This window comes from Delphinapterus leucas, chromosome 3 (genome assembly GCF_059928025.1).
Source record: "Delphinapterus leucas isolate spDelLeu-1000000601 "Yukka" chromosome 3, BTC_Dleu_Yukka2, whole genome shotgun sequence".
NCBI lineage: Eukaryota > Metazoa > Chordata > Mammalia > Artiodactyla > Monodontidae > Delphinapterus > Delphinapterus leucas.
Genome location: NC_143131.1, coordinates 45541657 through 45562268, shown reverse-complemented (window position 1 = coordinate 45562268; position 20612 = coordinate 45541657). Strand labels below are relative to the sequence as shown.

The 20612-nt window shown below is 37.9% G+C and overlaps 2 protein-coding genes and 1 non-coding gene across 9 annotated transcripts in view; 2 read left to right on the top strand and 1 right to left on the bottom strand.

Annotated features, from left to right (window-relative positions):
• Positions 1-16493, top strand: part of MIER3 (MIER family member 3) — a 60760-nt gene extending 44267 nt beyond the window's left edge. For all 6 annotated transcript variants that reach the window (XM_022597231.3, XM_089908875.1, XM_089908873.1 and 3 more), the window contains one exon: positions 716-16493. The gene's annotated coding sequence lies outside the window, so the exon portion shown is untranslated. The remainder of the gene's footprint in view (positions 1-715) is intronic.
• On the top strand, positions 6045-6208 carry LOC115801646 (U1 spliceosomal RNA). Its single transcript, XR_004021963.1, has one exon. It is a non-coding gene; the product is annotated as a U1 spliceosomal RNA (small nuclear RNA).
• The window catches only part of MAP3K1 (mitogen-activated protein kinase kinase kinase 1), an 81704-nt gene continuing 76802 nt past the window's right edge, over positions 15711-20612 (bottom strand). For both annotated transcript variants that reach the window (XM_022597257.3, XM_022597267.3), the window contains 3 exons: positions 20373-20515; positions 19629-19760; positions 15711-18325 (listed from right to left, as the gene is read on the bottom strand). In XM_022597257.3, coding sequence (XP_022452965.1) covers positions 18176-18325; positions 19629-19760; positions 20373-20515 — 425 coding nt within the window. In that variant the 3' untranslated portion in view covers positions 15711-18175. The remainder of the gene's footprint in view (positions 18326-19628; positions 19761-20372; positions 20516-20612) is intronic.

The following is a 20612-nucleotide window of genomic DNA, read 5'->3' as shown; positions in this document are numbered from 1 at the left end:
TAGTAGTTTAACAGTTTTTTAGTGGAGTCTTTAGGGTTTCCTATATATAATATCATGTCATCTGCAAATAGTGACAGTTTTACTTCTTCCTTTCTAATTTGGGTGTCTTTTATTTCTTTTTCTTGCCTAATTGCTCTGATTTGGACTTCCAATACTATGTTGAGTTTAAATTTATGGTGTTAAAATTACCTGTTGGTTATCTAAGTAATTCGTGAAAACAGCATTCTCCTTTTAACAAATAGAAACATGGTAGATAAGGCTAAAAAGTCTCCTATAACCACACCCTGTAACCTGTGCTTCCAACAATCCTGGTCCTTACCACTGTCCTCAGAGGTTATCAGGCTGATGTGTTTTCTGCCAATCTTATTTCTATGTATGTACCTATCTGTGTATGTTCCTGTAGAAAATCATAGAATTGTGTGTGAGTGTGTTTTGTATAGTCAACTTTTATTTATTAAAGATATATTTTGGAATCTCCCCTTATTATTTTGTATGAATATACTTCATTCTTCTATTTCTGAGGTTTCACCTTTGAGTTTAATATTTACTGTAATTTTCTGGTAGGTATAATTTATAGAGTTTAAAAAGTTCTCTTCTATTTTTGATTTGTCAAGAATTTTTGCCTTAAGTTTTAAATGAATGATGAATATCAAATGCTTTTCTTTGCTATTTATTGAGATGATCACATGACTTTTCTCTGTTTTCCTGTTAATAGAGTGAATTATAATGACACACTATCAAATGTTGCACCATCCTTGGATTCCTGAGATAACCCTACTCAATTGTGAGTAATACTTTGGTCATACCCTATCGGTTTTTATATGCTTTTGTTGTCATCCCATGTTTATTTTGAAGTATTTTAAAATTTTTGGTTTCATGGCTTGTTTGTAGTTTTATTTCAAGTTTTGGTATTAGGCTTATGCTGACATCCTAAAATGAGTTAAGAAGGGTTTCCTTCTCTTCTACTTTCTAAAAAAAAATTTTTTTAATATAAGGTTGGTGTTATTCCTTTATTAAATATTGATAGAATTCTCTGGTGAAACTGTGGGTTTCTAGTTTTCTTTGATAATGAATTCAATTTCTTTTAAAGATGTAGGGTTATTCAGAATTTGTTTCATCTTGTTTCAAGTTTAGTCATGGAATTTTGTTCATTTCATCTAAGTTGTCAAATTTAGTAGCATAAAATTGTTCATAAATATAATCTTACTGTCCTTTTAATGTCTATATGATCTGTAGTGATAATTCATTCCTGATTTTGGTGATATGTTTTCTTTTTTCTTTTATCATTGTAACTGGAAGTTTGTGGATCTTTTCAAAGAAACAGCTTTTGACTTTATTAATTTTCTCTGTTGTTTGTCTATTTTCTATTTTGGCCATTTCTCTTTGTTATTATTTTATATGTCCTACTTACTTTGGGTTTATTTTGCCCTTTTTCTAGCTTCTTAAAGTGGAACCTTAACATCACTGATATTAATCGAGTTTAATATTTACTGTAATTCTCTTCTTTTCTAATATATGTATCTAAAGTTAAAAATTTCCTTCCAAGCATTATGTTTGCTGAATCCTGGGAATTTTGATATATTGTATTTTCATTAGCATTCAGTATAAAATATTTTTTAAATTTCCTTGTGATTTATTTTTTGATCTATGAATTATTTAGAAGTGTTTTTTATATTATTTATTATTTTTTTAATAACTATATTTTATTATTTATTTATTTATTTTTGGCTACGTTGGGTCTTCATTGCTGTGCTCAGGCTTTCTCTAGATGTGGTGAGTGGGGGCTACTCTTCGTAGTGGTGCATAGGCTTCTCATTGTGGTGACTTCTCTTGTTGCGGAGCATGGGTTCTAGGTGCACAGCCTTCAATAGCTGTGGCACACAGCCTCAGTAGTTGTGGCTCGGCTCTAGAGCACAGGCTCAGGAGTTGTGGTGCACAGGCTTAGTTGCTCTGCAGCATGTGGGATCTTCCTGAACCAGGGCTTGAACCCATGTCCCCTGCATTGGCAGGCGGATTCTTTTTTTTTTTTTAACATCTTTATTGGAGTATAATTGCTTTACAATGGTATGTTAGTTTCTGCTGTATAACAAAGTGAATCAGCTATACATATACATACATCCCCATATCTCCTCCCTCTTGCGTCTCCCTCCCACCCTCCCTGTCCCACCCCTCTAGGTGGACACAAAGCACGGAACTGATCTCCCTGTGCTATGCGGCTGCTTCCCCCTAGCTATCTATTTTACATTTGGTAGTGTATATATGTCCATGCCACTCTCTCACTTTGTCCCAGGTTACCCTTCCCCCTCCCCGTATCCTCAAGTCCATTCTCTATGTCTCCATCTTTATTCCTGTTGGCAGGCGGATTCTTAACCACTGCACCACCAGGGAAGTCCCTAGAAGTGTTTTTAATTTCCAAATATTTTGGGTTTTCCTAGATATCTTGTAATTGGTTCTTAATTCTGTTGTGGTCAGAGAACAAGTATGTTTTCAGTTCTTTTAAATTTATTGACTTGTTTTATGTCCCAGGGTATGCTCTCTCTTGATGAACATACCAAATGCAGTTGAAAAGAGTGTATATTTTGTAGTTGTTTTGCCTTTAATGATTTACATAAAATTTTAAATACAAATAAATGAGAAACAACAGACAGGAAGACAATTTTCTAATATATAATATACAACAAGCAAAAGGTTAGCATTGGTAGGCATAGAGATGTGCTGCTGTCCAAAATTGCCTTCTTTGCTGATTCTTTACCCCTACTTCCTGTTGTTTCCAGTCTCTTGAAATACTCTACCCAACTAAAGATATGTGTGCTGTATTTTTTCATTTAAAGGCCATTTATGCTATTAATCACAAAAATGCCATGTAGGATAGATAAACTTTATTATTAATATCCTTAAAATCCACAAATAGTGTCCCTAAATGGATTGTAACTTCCAGAGTTCAAAATGAGATTTCAACAAATAATTTATTGAACACCTACTGCATCCCAGGCTCTAGTGTAGGAGACAGATATTAAACACATAAGTAATATCAGATAGCGATTAGTGCCCTGAAGAAAATGAGGTAGGGTACTGAGAAGGGAGTGGAATGGATAATTCTGTGTGTGTCATCTGTTTCCTCCTGGGACTTCACCCTCTTAAGGGTCACTTGGGGTGGGAATAGGGGTAGCAACATTAGATAGGGTGGTGCCATGTATGACTGAGACCTAAATGACAAGAAGGCACCAAACTTGGGAAGATCTATGGGGAGAGTCTCTGGATGGGAAATGCAAAGGCACTGAGGTGGGGAAGGAAAAGAGGGCCACGTGGCTGGAACATGGTAGTAAAGGAGAGGGGAAAGGTGATGTCAGGGAAGTGGCCAAATCATGGAGGGCCTTGCAGGTTTGGGTGAGGATTTAGCATTCTTAGTGTGCGTGGGAAGTCACTGGAGGGTTATGAGCAGAGAAGTAACATGATTTGATTCTTGTTGTTAAAAGATCACTTTGAGTATTTTATGGACAATTAGATGGGCAGTTACCACACAAGGAAGGTTAATTAGGAGGCTAGTACAGTAGTTTAGGTGACAGATAATGATAGCTTGGGCTAGAGTGGTAGCTGTGGAGATGGAGAGAGTGGGGGGATTAGGATTATATTTTGGAGGAGCTGGCCAGACTTGATGATGGATTGGATGTGGGAGGGTGAAGTTTTAAAATACCTGTGAGAAATGACAAGTAACTAGTTGAATATCCATATCTGGAGCTTTGAAATGAAGCCATAGCTGGAGATAAAATTCAGAGTCTTCAGCCAGAGGACATGAAGAAAAAGGAGATGGCAAAAATGTAGATGGATCAGTGACCATGAGTTTTACAAGATGCAGGCCCATGATGACTTGATTAAAAGCAGTTTTGGTGAAAAGTTTGAGTGTGTTGGGGAGAAAATGTGAGGTGAGGAAGGAGAAACAAATGTACACAACTCTTTTAGTAAGTTTTACTGAAAGAGAGGCAGAGAAATAGGGCCAAAGGTGAAAGGAAATTTTGTAAGATGAAAGATCCTATAGCATATTTGTGTGCTGGTGAGAATGATCCAACAGAAAGAAAGAAATTTATATAGATGTATGAGTAATTTCCAGAATAAAGTTCTTGAAAAGGTGGGAGTGGATTCAGAGCATAAGTGGAGAGGTTGTCCTCTGACAGGAGCAGGGATACATCTTCAACTGTAGTAAGGGGAAAGGCGGAGAATGTGCACTCAATGGATACTAGGGGATTTGGTTGGAGAAAGTTGAGGGCTAAATCTGATGGCTTCTAGTTTCTCACTGACCTATGAGGCAAGATCTTCAACTGAGAATAGTTAGAGGGGAATATTGGAGGTTTGAGATGAGAAGGTAAGATTTAAAATAGCCCAGAATTGGAAAGCCAGCCTTGTAGGGAAATGCAGGAGGGAACTGCTCAACTACTTTGAGTGAACCCACCAATGTTTATCTGCTCCTGGGCAAGCAAGGAAGGGTCCTCTTCCCACCCTTAGAGGAGGGCGTTAAGGTTTTTTCTCTGTGGAAAGTGATGAAAAGACTGAGTTTATGTTGACAAACTAGCAGATATTCAAACATTTTATGAATTCTTGGCAGTATTTATCCGCTTAATATTCTTTATGGGCAAGATCAGTAAATAACTAAGAGCTTTGACTTTGTTCAAGAAAGAACTGTTTTTCAAACTATAAACTGGAGGACAGGCTTACTTTGCATGAATCATGATTTCACAGTTCTCTGCTGTAAGAGAGTGGATGTTTAAAGTTAGTGGGTATTCTGGAGGCTATTTGAATAGGTACATCATCTAATGTGGGTAACATAACTGGCAAATATTTATTCATTGATAACTGTGTGCCTAGGTACAGCTTCAAAAGATTATGGTGTAGTTGGAAAAACATATAATTTAGAAAAACTTAAATATTATTATAGAATTTGAACATGAGTTACTGGAGTAAGGAGTGCCTCAAAGAGAAATAGGTAGAAGAGAGGTGGAAAGGAAGGGATAGCATAAACCAGCAGTTCTCAAAGTGTAGCCTAAGGACGCCAGGGGTCCCTACAATCTTTTTAGAGATTGGCAAGGTCAAAGCTATTTTCATAACAGTACTAAAAGGTTATTTGCCTTTATTTCCATTCTCTCACAAGGGTACAGTGGCATTTTCTAGGGGTTACATGATATGTGGTAAGACAGATTGAATGCAGAAGCAGATATGAGAATCTGGCTGTCTCTTATTAAGCCAGAAATAAAATAGATTTGCAAAAATATTAAAATGCCATTCTTTTCACTATTTGAGGGGGTTAGCTGTTTTTCATAAAGTTAAGTTACCTATATTAACATGTAATAGATTTTTAAATTGTTATTTTTAATGAGTTAATAAGTAAATATTTTAAAATTTATCAGTTTTAATATGATACAGTAAATATCAATAGATATAACCCACATAAACAAAAGCTCCTTGGGGATTCTCGTAATTTTTAAAGGTATAATGGGGTCTGAAGACAAAAATGTTTGAGAATTGAGTGTTAGAGCCACATACTGTGATGCAAAATTTTGAGAAGGAAAGTTTGTGACAAGGCATTTCATTAACTTTGGATATTGAAGTTAATGTCAATTCTATGAATTACAGTAGTATATTGCCTATTGATAAAATTAGACGCAACGTATTTCAAAGTTATTTTGTGCTTTAGGGTCTAAAATACTGCATGAGGGACTTCCCTGGTGGTGCAGCGGTTAAGAATCTGCCTGCCAAATTCAGGGGACACGGGTTCGAGCCCTGGTCCGGGAAGATCCCACGTGCTGCGGAACAACTAAGTCCGTGTGCCACAACTACTGAGCTTGCGATCTAGAGCCCGCGAGCCACAACTATGAGCCTGCGCGCCTAGAGCCCGTGCTCCGCAACAAGAGAAGCCACCACAATGAGAAGCCCGTGCACTGCAACAAGAGTAGCCCCCACTCGCCGCAACTAGAGAAAGCCCGCGCACAGCAACGAAGACCCAATGCAGACAAAAATAAATAAATAAATAAATTTATAAAATACTACATGAAATACTTACCTGGCAGGGGAGATACCATGATCTCAAAGGTGGTTTTCCCAGGGCAAGGCTTATCCATTGTACTCCGGATATGTTGACTCCTGCGATTTCCCCAAATGTGGAAAACTCGACTGCATAATTTGTGGTAGTGGGGGACTGTGTTCATGCTCTCCCCTGAAAAAAAGAAGTGAAAGTAAAAGAAAATAACATACTGCCTAAAAAGGAGAAGAAAAAAATTGTCTCTGCTAGTCTGAATTAGCAAAATTCACCTCTGCCTCCAGCCACTTTACTGCCATCTAGTGGAAAATGATTATAATAAACACACAAATATTTAGGAATGATGCCCCAGAGAGCTGGGTATTAGTACACAGTTCGTTATGGCAGTTTTGAATATATCAACTGGAAGATTCTATGCCATTGGCTCTCAGCTGCTTCTCAGACCAGAGTATGAGAGCAAAACGTTTGAGAACCATTGGCATGAGCAAAACTGCAGAGGTGGGAATGAATACTGTGGGTTCAGAGAACAAGAGTGTAACAATATGAGTAGAGCAAAAATTTGCATTAGGAATAGTAGGAAATAAAATTTTTAGGCAGAGTAAGATCAGACCATTAGGAAATCTTGAGGTAAGCGGTAGGTAGTCATTGAAGGTTCTTAAGCAGAGCACTAGCATGTAGGAATAGTTTGGGAAGCTCAAGACGAACAGTGGTTGGCAAGATGGATGGGTGAATGGATGGGTGGGTGGGTGGCAATTCAAGAGCAAGGTGGTCTTGAGAACAGGAAACCGGGAAAAAGGCATCAAGTGTCTTTTTAGAGCCTCTCCTTGGTTGTAACTGTTACTCTTGTCTGAAGGGGATAGGAGAATAAGAATGTCCTGTTCTTATTCTTAAACTGAGTCTAAGTTTTTGATTGGAACATGGAGTTATCGGTGAATTGCCTTAGTTTTTTCAGTTTTCTAAGAGGAACACTGAGCTAACTGCTTATTCTTGAGAAAGAGGTGATGTAAACTCTGATTTTCAGATATTTGGCAAAGTCAGTACACTGTTAAGATCGTCCTTTAATTAAAGAAAACTTTTACTCTGCTGCCCTCTTCTGGATGTTGTGTAATTCCGTAAATAATTCTTTCACTGGTGGTCAATTAGTGTAGGCTGAATTGCCACTGAAATACAGGAGCCCGGCTGCAGGAAAAAAAAAAGAAAAAAAAAAGGAAATCAAGGTAAAATACAAAAAAATAAACGACAACAAACCAAAGAATATACAAACATAAATATTTTCCCAATTTTTTATTTTGAAAATTTCTAACCTACAGAAAAGTGCAGTGAACAGCCATATATCTTTTATGTAGGTTCACCAGTTGTTAACATTTTGTAACAATTCCTCCCTCTCTTTCTCTCTCTCTCCACACACACATATATAAGAATGACATTTTCTACATAATCACATTGCCATTGTATCTTTAAAAGTGAACAGTAATTCAATATCATGAATATAGCCCATATTTAAATTTCTCTAATTTCAAAAATACCTTTTATAACTGTTCTTTTATTATTTGTTTTTTAAACTGGGTCAAAGTTAATCTAGTCTAATTTAATCTACCTCTGCTTTTATTTGTTTTTCATGACCTAAAACTTTTATGAATACTGAAATTGAATCAGTAATTTAAAAACTCCCAATAAACAAAAGACCAAATGGCTTCACAAGTGAATTCTACCAAAAGTTTAGAGAAGAGTTAACACCTATCCTTCTAACACTATTCTAAAAAATTGCAGAGGAAGGAACACTTTTGAACTCATTCTATGAGGACACCATCTCCCTGATACCAAAGCCAGACAAAGATACCACAAAAAAGAAAATTACAGGCCAATATTACTGATGAACATAGATGCAAATATCCTCACAATATCACTAGCAAACCAAATTCAACAATATATTAAAAGGATCATACACCATGATCAAGTGGGATTTATCCCAGGAATGCAAGGATTTTTCAGTATCCATAGATCAGTCAATGTGATACACCACATTAACAAATTGAAGAATAAAAGCCATATGATCATCTCATATGGAGATGATCATAGATGCAGAAAAAGCTTTGGATAAAATTCAACATCCATTTATGATAAAAACTCTCCAGAAAGTGGGCATACAGGGAACATACCTCGACATGATAAAGGCCATATATGACACACCAGGAGCTAACATCGTAGTCAATGCTGAAAATCTGAAAGCATTTCCTCTAAGATCAGAACAAGACAAGAATGTCCACTCTCGCCACTTTTGTACTAGCCACAGCAATCAGAGAATAAAAAGAAATAAAAGGAACTCAAATTGGAGAAGAAGAAGTAAAACTGTCACTGTTTGCAGATGACATGATACTATACATAGAAAATCCTAAAGACGCTACCAGGAAACTACTAGAACTCATATCAATGAAATTGGTAAAGTTGAAGGAAATTAATATACAGAAATCTGTTAGTTTCTACACACTAACAACAAAATATGAGAGAGAGAAATTAAAGAAACAATCCCATTTACCACTGCATCAAAAAGAATAAAATACCTAGAAATAAACCTACCTACAGATATACAAGAGTCATACTTGGAAAACTATAAGACACTGATGAGGGACTTCCCTGGTGGTCCAGTGGTTAAGACTCTGTGCTCCCAATGCAGGGGGCCTGGGTTCGATCCCTGGTCAGGGAACTAGATCCCACGTGCATGCCGTAACTAAGAGCCTACATGCCACAACTAAAGAGTCCACATGCTGCAACAAGAATCCCACATGCTGCAACTAAGACCTGGTGCAGCCAAAATAAAAGAAAGACACTGATGAAAGAAATTGAAGATGACACAAACAGATGGAAAGATATAGCATGTTCTTGGACTGGAAGATTCAACATTGTGAAAATGACTATACTACCCAAAGCAATCTACAGATTCAGTGCAATCCCTATCAAAATACTAATGGCATTTTTCACAGAACTAGAACAAATAATTTTAAAATTTGTATGGAAACACAAAAGACCCCCAATAGCCAAAACAATCTTGAGAAAGAAGAATGGAGCTGGAGGAACCACACTCCCTGACTTCAGACTATACTATAAATTACTACAAAGCTATAGTAATCAAAACAGTATGGTACACAGGGAGATCAGCTTGGTGCTTTGTGACCACCAAGAGGGGTGGGATAGGGAGGGTGGGAGGGAGACACAAGAGGGAGGAGATATGGGGATGTATGTATATGTATAGCTGATTCACTTTGTTATACAGCAGAAACTAACACAGCATTGTAAAGCAATTATACTCTAATAAAGACGTTAAAAAAAAAAAACAGTATGGTATTGGCACAAAAACAGACACATAGATCAGTGGAACAGGATAGAGAGCCCAGAAATAAACCACGCACTTACGGTCAATTAATCTATGACAAAAGAGGCAAGAATATACAATGAAGAAAAGACAGTCTCTTCAATAATTTGTGCTGGGAAAACTGGACAGCTACATGTAAAAGAATGAAATTAGAACATTCACTAACACCATATACAAAAATTAACTCAAAATGGATTAAAGACCTAAATGTAAGACCAGATACTATAAAGCTCCTAGAGGAAAACATAGGCAGAACACGCTTTGACATAAATTGCAGCAATATTTTTTTTTGGATCTGTCTCCTAGATTAATGGAAACAAAAGCAAAAATAAGTGGGACCTAATTAAACTTAAAAGCTTTTGCATAGCAAAGGAAACCATACACAAAACAGAAAGACAACCTACAAAATGGGAGAAAATATTTGCAAATGAAGAGACCAAAAAGGGATTAATTTCTAAAATATATAAACAACTCATACAGCTTAATATCAAAAAAAAAAAAAACCCAATCAAAAAAATGGGCAGAAGACCTAAATAGGCATTTCTCCAAAGAAGACATACAGATGGCCAACAGGCACGTGTAAAGATGCTCAGTATCACTAATTATTAGAGAAATGCAAATCAAAACTACAGTGAGGTATCACCTCACACCAGTCAGAATGGCCATCATCAAAAAGTCTACAAACAACAAATGCTGGAGAGGGTGTGGAGAAAAGGGAACCCTCTCGTACTGTTGGTGGGAATGTAAATTGATACAGCCATGGTGGAGAACCCGCACTTTTCAAACTGCTGCTTTTACACTGGTCCCCAGGGCAAGTGAGTCTGCACGTGAGCCCTTTAAGAGAAATGTCTCAGTTCTGTACAGCCCTTTGGGTCCCCTGGACGTGAGCCCTGTTGGTTTCCCAAGCCAGACCTTTTGGGGGCTCATCTCTCCACTGCAGGTCCCAAGGGCCGGGGCACCCGATGTGGGGCACAAACCCCTCACTCCTCAGGGAGAAGCTCTGCATTTTTGACATCCCTCCTGACTGTGGGTCGCTGCACTGAGGGTGGGGTTTTAGTGAGATCACTTCTCTGCCTCTGCCTCAGTGTGGCCCTTTTATCATTTGTCGTGAAGGAGCTGGTCAGCTAGTTTTCAGGTCTTTTCCAGAGGGAAATATTCCATATGTAGTTGTAGCTTTGGTGTACCTGTGGGAGGACGTGAGTTCAGGATCTTCCTACACCGCCATCCTGGACCACCTGTGGCCTGTAGTTTTCTTTTTTGTAGTGTCCGTATCTGTCTTTGATATCAGGGTAACGCTGGGCTCATAAAATGAGCTTGGGAGTGTTCCCTCCTCTTCAGTTTTTTTGAAGAGTTTGAAAAGGATTGGCGTTAATTCTTTAAATGTTTGATGGAACTCACCAGCAAAACCATCTGGTCTTGGGCTTTTCTTTTTCTTTCTTTTTTTTTTTAAGAAGATGTTGGGGGTAGGAGTTTAGTAATTTATTTATTTATTTTTGCTGTGTTGGGTCTTCGTTTCTGTGCGAGGGCTTTCTTTAGTTGTGGCAAGCAGGGGCCACTCTTCATGGCAGTGCGCGGGCCTCTGACTGTCGCGGCCTCTCTTGTGGAGCACGGGCTCCAGACGCGCAGGCTCAGTAGTCGTGGCTCACGGGCCTAGTTGCTCCACAGCATTTGGGATCCTCCCAGACCAGGGCTCGAACCCGTGTCCCCTGCATTAGCAGGCAGATTCTCAATCACTGTGCGACGAGGGGAGCCCCCCTGGGCTTTTCTTTGTTGAGAGGTTTTTGTTTACTGATTCAGTTTCCTTACTTGTTATTGGTCTGTTCAGATTTTCTCTTTCTTCATGATTCAGTGTTGTTAGGGTCATTGTATTCTGCCCTGATGCTGACATCACTCTCCCCTCACACTTCCTTTTTTTTTTTTTTTTTTTCCGGTACGCGGGCCTCTCACTGTTGTGGCCTCTCCCGTTGCAGAGCACAGGCTCCGGATGCGCAGGCTCAGTGGCCATGGCTCACGGGCCCAGCCGCTCCGCGGCATGTGGGATCTTCCCGGACCGGGGCACAAACCCGTGTCGCCTGCATCAGCAGGCGGACTCTCAACCGCTGCGCCACCAGGGAAGCCCTCCCCTCACACTTTCTTATCTAGATAATGCAGTTGTCTTCGGACTTTCTTTCTGCCTCTGGTACCGCCCCTTTGATTCCTTCTTCAAGATACTGCTGGAGTGATCTTTATAAAATGCAAATATAGTTGTGCTACTCCCTGCCAAAGATTTTTCAATATTTCCCCATACCTCATTATTCCTCCTCCTTTTCTTTTTCCCTTTCATCCTAGTTACAACCCTCATCCTCTGAGTATGTCTACGTAGATGTTGTGAGATCTCATTAAGCAAATTGACTTTAAGGGAAAATAGCACTTAGTTATCTCAAAAATAAACTCCAATACGAATTTCAGCGTTGTGGGAAAGGAACTTTGGGGCATGAAGACTTTGCCTCTTATGTCATCGGCTTAGCCTAGTTTTATCTCTACAGGTTTGGCAAAGTTCTGAACTGAGGGCCATGGGGCATGGGCCACAGTAATACCAGGTTGATCGCAAGTGATGAGACTGGCTTCAGTTGTGGATGAAGTTCTTTAGTCACAGATCATGCAGAGTACCTACTGTAAAATGAAACTCACAGACTAGCTATACCACTGTGATGGCATATTTGTTTTTGGCTGCGTTGGGTCTTAGTTGCAGCATGCGGGATCTTCATTGAGGCATGCTGGATCTTTTGTTGTAGCGTGCGGGCTCTTCCTTGTGGCACGCGGGCTTCTCTCTAGTTGTGTGTGGGTTTTCTCTTTTCTAGCTGTGGCGTGCAGTTTCCAGAGCATGTGGGTTCTGTAGTTTGCGGGATGCAGGCTCTCTAGTTGAGGCGTGTGGGCTCAGTAGTTGTGGTCCACGGGCTTAGTTGCCCCGCGGCATGTGGGATGTTAGTTCCCAGACCAGGGGTCAAACCCATGTCCCCTGCATTGTAAGGCGGATTCTTTACCAGTGGACCACCGGGAAGTCCTGCATATTTGAATGCTATATACATAGTTTGCTACATGATAATTAGGCTTTAGCGGTAAGCATTTCACATTAGTGCATAAAACTAGACATTAATTTTCTCTTCATAGGTTAGTTCTCTAGCATCTATAATCAGCATCTCCATTTCCCCCTTATCTCATATGTCTCAGAAGACAAAAGTCCTGGATCCAGTTTCCTAAAGCTGAGATTTCACTCTGATTTTCTGCTTCATTTTTTGTTTTATAAGCCTGGATCCAGATCAGAGGTCAAAAAGCAGCTAGCCACAGGCCAGATCAAGCATATGAGTTTTGTTTAGCCTACTGTTCCTTATAAAATTTAAAATTAGTTTCCAATATGTAAACATCAAGAAATTGCATGTAAAATCCAGATCTCTCCAGCTTCTTTTGAAAATTCAGAGGCTTTGGAAACACTGGGCTTTTTTTTTTTCATTCCAACATGGTAACACGGACCCCGCTTGGACATGAATTTGGCATGAACTCTCAGGTCAGCCAAAAGCTCTGCTAAGGACACTTCTAGGTCCATAGGCATTTGAGTCTGTGACTTTTGGGTCACTCATTCATTCATAAAATACATATTGTGCATCCACTGTGCCTGGTACTGTTCTTAGCCATTTACATAGGTTCTCTTACTTCTTACAAAGCTGTTGTGGGGTTACACGGCTAGCAAGTGGCAGAGCCAGACTTGACCCAGGTGATGTCTCAGGCTCTGTGGTCACGAAGTCCATCATCATCACCTACTTTAAAAGACCCATCCTTTCCTACCTTACGTCTCAATTCAACATGTGATTTTTGCTTATAGCAGAAATTTTTAAAATGACAAACCTAAAAATTGTCATGACACGGAAATATGGCAGTTTGCATACATTTGTCACTGTGTTCTCCAGTGACTGCAGTATTTCATGCATTTTGTTGTATAACAAGTGAATTACTGTATCAGTTCACAAATGCATTCATTGGCATTTCCATGTGGGCATGATACCCCAGCATTTTTCTAGATTCCATCTAACCTGCAGATTTGGTCATTTTGTAAAACTGTTAATATCATTGAAGTAAAATCAAGGAACAGAATTAATTTATTAATTCCTCTGAAACAGAAAGCTTTTCTCAAAGTTAATATTTTCCTGAAATGACTGGTGTGTGCCCTTTAGGGAAAATATCCAGAGCCTATTTAAAAGGTGTTCATTTTAAATCACGTTATACAGAAAGTTTAAAACAAATGTAGAGACACAAGATAGCTTCTGAACTCACAGTTTTCAGTGACATTACCTATCTTGCAGGGTGATCATGTGAGAAACAACTACTGAGCAGAAATACGAAGGATGAAAGTAGAAAACAGTAACACACAACCACAAGGTACAATCTAAGACTAAAACTCTTGGGTAGGCCAAGTGAGTTCCCTGGTACAGCCTGAATTGCAGAATGATTGAAATTGCCTTATTTCATTTGCGAAATGGAGTATAATCACTGTGTTGTAAAGTATGCCTGACAAATAGTAGCTGTTGAATAAATCTTTATTCCTATTCCCAACAGTTTAACATAAGAGGATGGTTTTTATGCTTTTTTTATGTCTGATATAAAAAGAGTTGTATGAACAGGATCAATTAAGTTTAATCTGTGCTGTCTGGGAACAGTAGTAGTATTTATGTGCAAGTATATAACATGTCAAACCACATAAGATTTTTTTAAAAAAGGTATAATTTTCCATTAATTTTTTTAAGAACAATTTTAAATAAAGCTTTCCTTTATTTTGTCAAAAAGCCCCCTTCAGTGTTGATAGTGGGGTAGGCTGTGCAGTATGTGAGGCCAGGAGTTACGGGGGAAATCCCTGAATCTTCTGCTGCATTTTGTTGTGAACCTAAAACTGCCCTAAAAAATAAAGTATACATACGTGTATGTCTGGCTTTAGGTAAGCTGGAACAAGGGCAGTCCAGCAGGGGTTGGGGCCCATGCAGAGAAGGCAGCCGACTGAGGTGGCAGCCTAACGGGGATCAGGAGATGGGTTACATGGGTGGGTGGAGAGCTTGAGCAAGTCAGTCAACGTATTGAGGCAAATGGGAGCCAGGTTTCTTACTGTCCAGAAAAGGAGTTACAAATATGGAAAGAGGGAAAGCTTGAATGAACCTGGATGGTGGTATATTGAAATGGAAAGGTTGGTGTGAACTCATGGTTTATGTGTGTGTATGGGTAGGTATATGTATATGTATTTTGCATACGTATGCAAAAAAACATATATTCTAGCTTTGTCTACCAAGAGGGCCTGGGAGCAGTGATACCCAGGAGTAATGAGTGTATCTAGCACCCAGTTTTTAAATACCAGTCAGGGCTCTTTGGAAAAATGGCTGATCCCAGGGATGAACCAAACTCACGAGATGGGTCTGAAGTATAGAAGTGTTCAAAGAATAATGGTGGCTTGTCAGTCCGTAGAGAAGCTAGCTCTGAGAGGCTCCCAATGGCTAAATGTGACAATTTGAGGAAATATGTGATGACAGTAATGGATTTTATCTCACTGAATAGGAATCCACAAACCCATTTTGATATATATGAATAACAAAGAAGAGAAAGGTCTTCCTTATAGAAAAATGCCCATTAACAGAATACAGAAGGAGTGCAGGAACCAGAAAACCAGTGTCTGGCAACCATCAGAGTAATAATTCAGGCAAGAAAGTTAAGAGCAGAGAGCTGAAGTTGGATGAATAACAAGCTATTTATGTAGCCTCAAAGTGTCACCTCCACAAAATATTTAATATAAAGGTAGATATTAATTATAAAGGGAAAGAGTAACTTTACAGTGGCAAAGCCTTCTCAGATGATCACAGTTTGTATCGCCAGCAATGGGACAAACTGACCTTGTATACCTCCGGATATACCTCCGGATATACCTCCGGAGACAGTGAAAAGAACACTGCCTGCACCATCATCTCTGAGATATTCCTGTCACAAGTGCATACTCTGAATTGAATCATGAGGAATCACCAAATGCAAATTGAGGGACTTCTATAAAACAGTAAATTAAGGTCGTCAGGGTCAAGGAAGGCATAAGGAATGGTTCTGGATTGAATGGGACTCAAGAAACATAGCCAAGAGCAAAGCTGATCTTGGTTTGGATCCTTTTGCTATAAAGGATATAACTGGGCTGCTGGCAAAATCTGAATGGGGCTTTTGGGTGAATGGTATATATGGGAGCACTTTGTGGTGTTCTTAGGACTTTTTTGTCAGTATGAAATTATTTCAAAATAAATAAAAATAACAACCTTTGTTCAAAAACTTTTATTTACTATAAAGACAAAACACCAAAATAGGTACAAATACTATAAAAGTGGTTCAATGGGGTAAAAATTTTAATTAAAATATCTTGATATATTTAAAATAACAAAGGATACATTTAAGCCAAATTATCTTAACCCAGAGATTTTTTTGTAACATTTGCTTACACAGTAAGGTGCTAATAGAAGTTAGCCCTTAAGCCCTGGAAGTCTTAGGAATCATAGTCATACAGCAAATATAATTTCATTGTGAAAGTGAACTTTGGTAGAAGAAAAATCTATAGGACACCTGAGGTAGTAGAAACTGGAATAAACAGCAGTAGACGTTATTTACAACTTGAGTACCAAATAACATTAAGAACACAAAAATAATTACACATTACAATTTTCAGTCCAGCTTTGATCCAAAGAAAATAAGAATATTACATCACATTTGCATTGAAAACAAAACAAAAAACAAAACACCACAATTACCAGCAAGCTGAGGGAACTGCAAACAAACTCAAACAATGGATTTCTGACATCTAGAGGCAGTCTGAGTTTGAAATGTGGTGGGCATGGTGATCTACAAAGTAATACTGATTAGCTGAGGTTCCTCAGTTTATACAGTTTACATCTCTGTCAGACACAGTATTAATCTGACCAATGATCTTCCAGTACATAAAATGGCAAGAGTGCATCCTTTAAAGCTTGCACATGAGAGACTTGGAAACAATCTTATTAGAACTGTGAAAATTCTAAGTAGTCAAAAAAAAAAAAAAAAGAAAGAAAATACAACACATTTAGAGCTACCAAACTTCACATTTCTGTACTATGTTTAACTCTTCAAATATTGCCAATCTTCCAACCAAAGGAATGTAAAATTTCACTAAGAAACACATTCATATAAAAAAACTGCCTTTTAAAAATTATATGCAATATATCCCTGTAAACTTATCTTGTAACTTATTTTACTTCCAATTTGTGTTGTACATTTAAAATGTACTCTATATAGCTTATTTAGCTTATCCTGAGTCTTTGAGAATAACCAATTTTATTTAACTCTGCAACAATTCAACTGGCTTCTGAAGAGTTAAAACTTAACATCTCAAAAAGCTGTATTAAATACTTAATCAGTACTTAATTTAAAAGACTCACAGAAAAAAGGGTAAAAGAGCTGCCATTTTCCTTCAGGATTCCATGCATCTGAATTCAGTTTAGACAAAAACCATTAGATAACTGTGCAAAATCCAAGGAATTAGTGTGTAAATGAAATTGTTTCACTTATCTTTCTGAACACATTTTCCAAGCTCAAAGCAAATTTATTGTTTAGAAACACTCGTTCGTAGTTGAGTAAGTTAATTTTTCTTTATCTATCTATCAGCCAGGCCTACTGTAAAGAGATAATGCATGGTAGAAGGAAAACAGCAGTTAACGTTGTTATCAGTGGTGATGATGCATGATGGATAATTACATACAGAGTAAGACTTAAATGGTGTGAAGTTTCCTACAAAAGAAACCGATATATTAAAAAAATTCAAATACATTTCAAGGTCATCTTGATCTTGGTTGTGAGCTGCATCACAGAGAACAGTTGATTTTCACTTAATTTATATTTAACCTGCATAAGAAGAGCAGTGACTGACTCAATGAAGGTAGTATTTTATCATATTCCAATTTTAAAAACAAACAAAATTGCATCTATATTTTAAAAAACTCTTGCAATAGCAAGATATTTAATAAACTCTGGTTCACATCTAGTTCCTTTTTTTTTTTTTTCTGGTTTGAAAAGATCACCTTTCCCTGAATATTAAACATAAATGAAGGTGAAATGAAAATATAGAACCATAATTTCCAAAAACGAAATGAATGGGCCAACAGTAAAATGCACAATGAACCACAATTGCCCAGGCATTTAAAAAGATAAAGGTCAATTGTGGGTCATAAAGAAGTTATCAACTTTTAAAAATATATTTATTTACTGCTACTTATAGCATATTCTGACCTAAAAGAGGCAGATACTGATTTTTATAGCCAGTGACCAAAAAAAAAAACAAAAAACAAAAAAACGAACTGCAGAACCCCCTGCTTGTGATCACAATATGAAATGGAAGAATAACTGAAACATTAAAACAGATCCTGAGCCCCTCAGCTGCTAATATTGCTGAAAAAGTGCTCCAAAAAATTATGCTTCTGTTAATTAATCATGCAAACTTCATTGCTTTCCTGTTTACCTAGGGCCAGTTCTTTGAAAGGCACAGTTTACAGTTTCTGCACAAATTGTGGACTTTTGCATACTAAGCTTAGGTACAAATCATGATTTGTCAATCACATACTTAGGTAAGGGTTCCCCACTGATCTTGTTCATAGCTGTTCAGTGGCATGAAGGCCAGCAGATTATCAATGTGGTTCCCCACAAAAGTTTTTTCTCTTGTTGAGCATCCTGTCTCCATTACAGTTTATTTGTATAACTGGCTACCATGTAGTACGGAAGACTGGATGCTTCAGTAGCTCTCTTGATGGAGGTCTGTCCTGAGGTTGAAGTTCTAAACAGCGAAGAGCCACATCTCGTAAACCAGGAGACAAATGTGAAGGGATTGATGGAGCAGTAGTTGCACTGGCAATCTGTAAGAGAAAACACTAGGGTTAAAGTTCTCCACAACTGGAGCTTCTGATACAGAAGTACACGTGCATGTATTTCATAACCTCTATATATGCATCCTATACATAGAAGAATTAAAAGTGGGTGGACTTTTTGCTAACAAGTTGTCTATGGAAAAACTCATGAATTTGACCAATACATGCTGATCAGATGGAGCTACAGTTCTCTTTATTGTCTCAAATGAACCAGGCGAAGTGCATCACAATGATGAGGCAGGTGAAATAGTCACTCAAATCAATTCTGCTTTCCTCATACTCACTCTCCAAAATGGTTTGTCCTCTTTCCTTCATTGCACATTTTCTGTTTTTTTCAGCACAGAGAGCTATTCAGAGTAAGTAAGACTAAACCTGGCCAGTCAATATAGTATATCAGAAACACAACTGCACTGATTTTTTATTTTCAGGTGACTGAGGAAGTTATATAAGCATGGGGAGACCTGGAGGAGATTATGGCAGGGGAGAGGCGCTGGGGATCAGCTCGGAGGACTAATACTACCCACTCTGCACAGAGTGTGTGTTTTAAGTGCTTTACTCTCAGGCCCAGAGGTAATTCTGTTTATCCTCATAATATGATGTAATGTAAATAATTCATCAAGGAGGTGCTATTATTACACCCATTTTATAAACAAGAAAACAGACAGTAGACAGAATAAGTAATTCTCCTAGTCACATGGCTGTTAAAGGATGGAACCAGGGTTTGGGCCCAGGTCTGTATAACTACAAAGCCCAAGCTTTTAAATGAGCACATGTGCAACTCAAACGCTAAATCTCAAACATTACATTATTCTCTGGTGGAAGTGGAGAGAATGGATTTGGAAGTTGTCAGAAAGGTAGAACAGCCTTGGCCTCTGACTTAGGTGTGAATTTTTTAAATACAGGAAATAACAGATTAAAAAATTTGTGACAGTACAATACATAAAGAGCTTCAAGTATTTTAATTTAAAAGTTTGGTGTGTGTGTGTGTATATATATATATATATATATATATATATATATATGTACATATTTCACCCAAGAGCAATGATTCAGTATTTGCTAATTCAGTGTTCTCAGTGACTTGATAGAGCATGACTACCGTGAATAATGAGAACTTGACTGTTCATGCTGCCAACATTCACCACATCATATCAATTCCTAGAGATATATACACATACATTTATTTCAAAGAAGATATGCCTTCACGTTAGATTGATAGGGAAGGAGAACCCATGAAAATTTGCCTTCTGCCAATTTTAGCAGAAAGAAGTAATTTTTATCTCATGATTACCTTAAATATCAAAGCAAGATGATTGGAGTGTTTTTCTGCATTCCAAGGTGGTTTAGCACAAGCCATTTCTATAATAGCACAGCCAACACTCCATACATCACAGCTCCTACCATACTGCTGACCTCTTAGGACCTAAAATAAAGCAGAGTTAATTTGGAAATATGACTCATTAGAAAAAGAGAAAGCCATTCTGTAGTTATGGATTCTGGTTTTTTTACTTCAGAGCAAAACAATGTACAAAGAACAATTCCACAGACTACCTGATGTCTCATTTATTTCATTAACACGCTCAATCTCCTATGTGGGACAAAAATATTTTGGAGAATTGTGAGGTTCTGAAGGAGAGGCATATCATAGAATTTCAAAGCCGCCTCAGTACACGTAGTAAACTACATAAGAGGACAACCAATTATCACTACATATGAACGTGAAGAATTCTGAACATAACAGAAGAGGCCGAGTTCAGAATAGCAATTATGCACCTTGGGTTTACTAGAAAACAACTACTATAAATTACCGAATAATCCTTTGTTAGAAATAGGTTTTAATAGATTTGCTTAAAGGCTATGGAAAGGCAGGGATTAAGGGTCTGAAATCAAGGATATCATTAAGACCTTAGTTTTAGGGCCGTGGACTTCTAATTAGTAATCACATAGTGGATAACACTGCAAAATTATTTGGTGTAATGCTGTCACACAGAACTCCAAAATATTTTTTTTCATCACACTCAAAGCTGCTTCTCACCTCAGGTGCCATAAATGCAATTGTCCCCAATAATTGTCCCTGAAACTCTCCTGCACCAGTTCCTTTTGATGCCAACCTGGCTGCAGCTCCAAAATCAGCAATTCTCAGTCTCTGACCTGTGCTGTCAATTAGCAAATTGGCACCTGTCAACAAAAACAGCAAATGACCTTATATATTAAAAACAAAAGAACAGATTAAAAACTCAGTAAAATACTACTAATAAAATAGGATAATGACAAA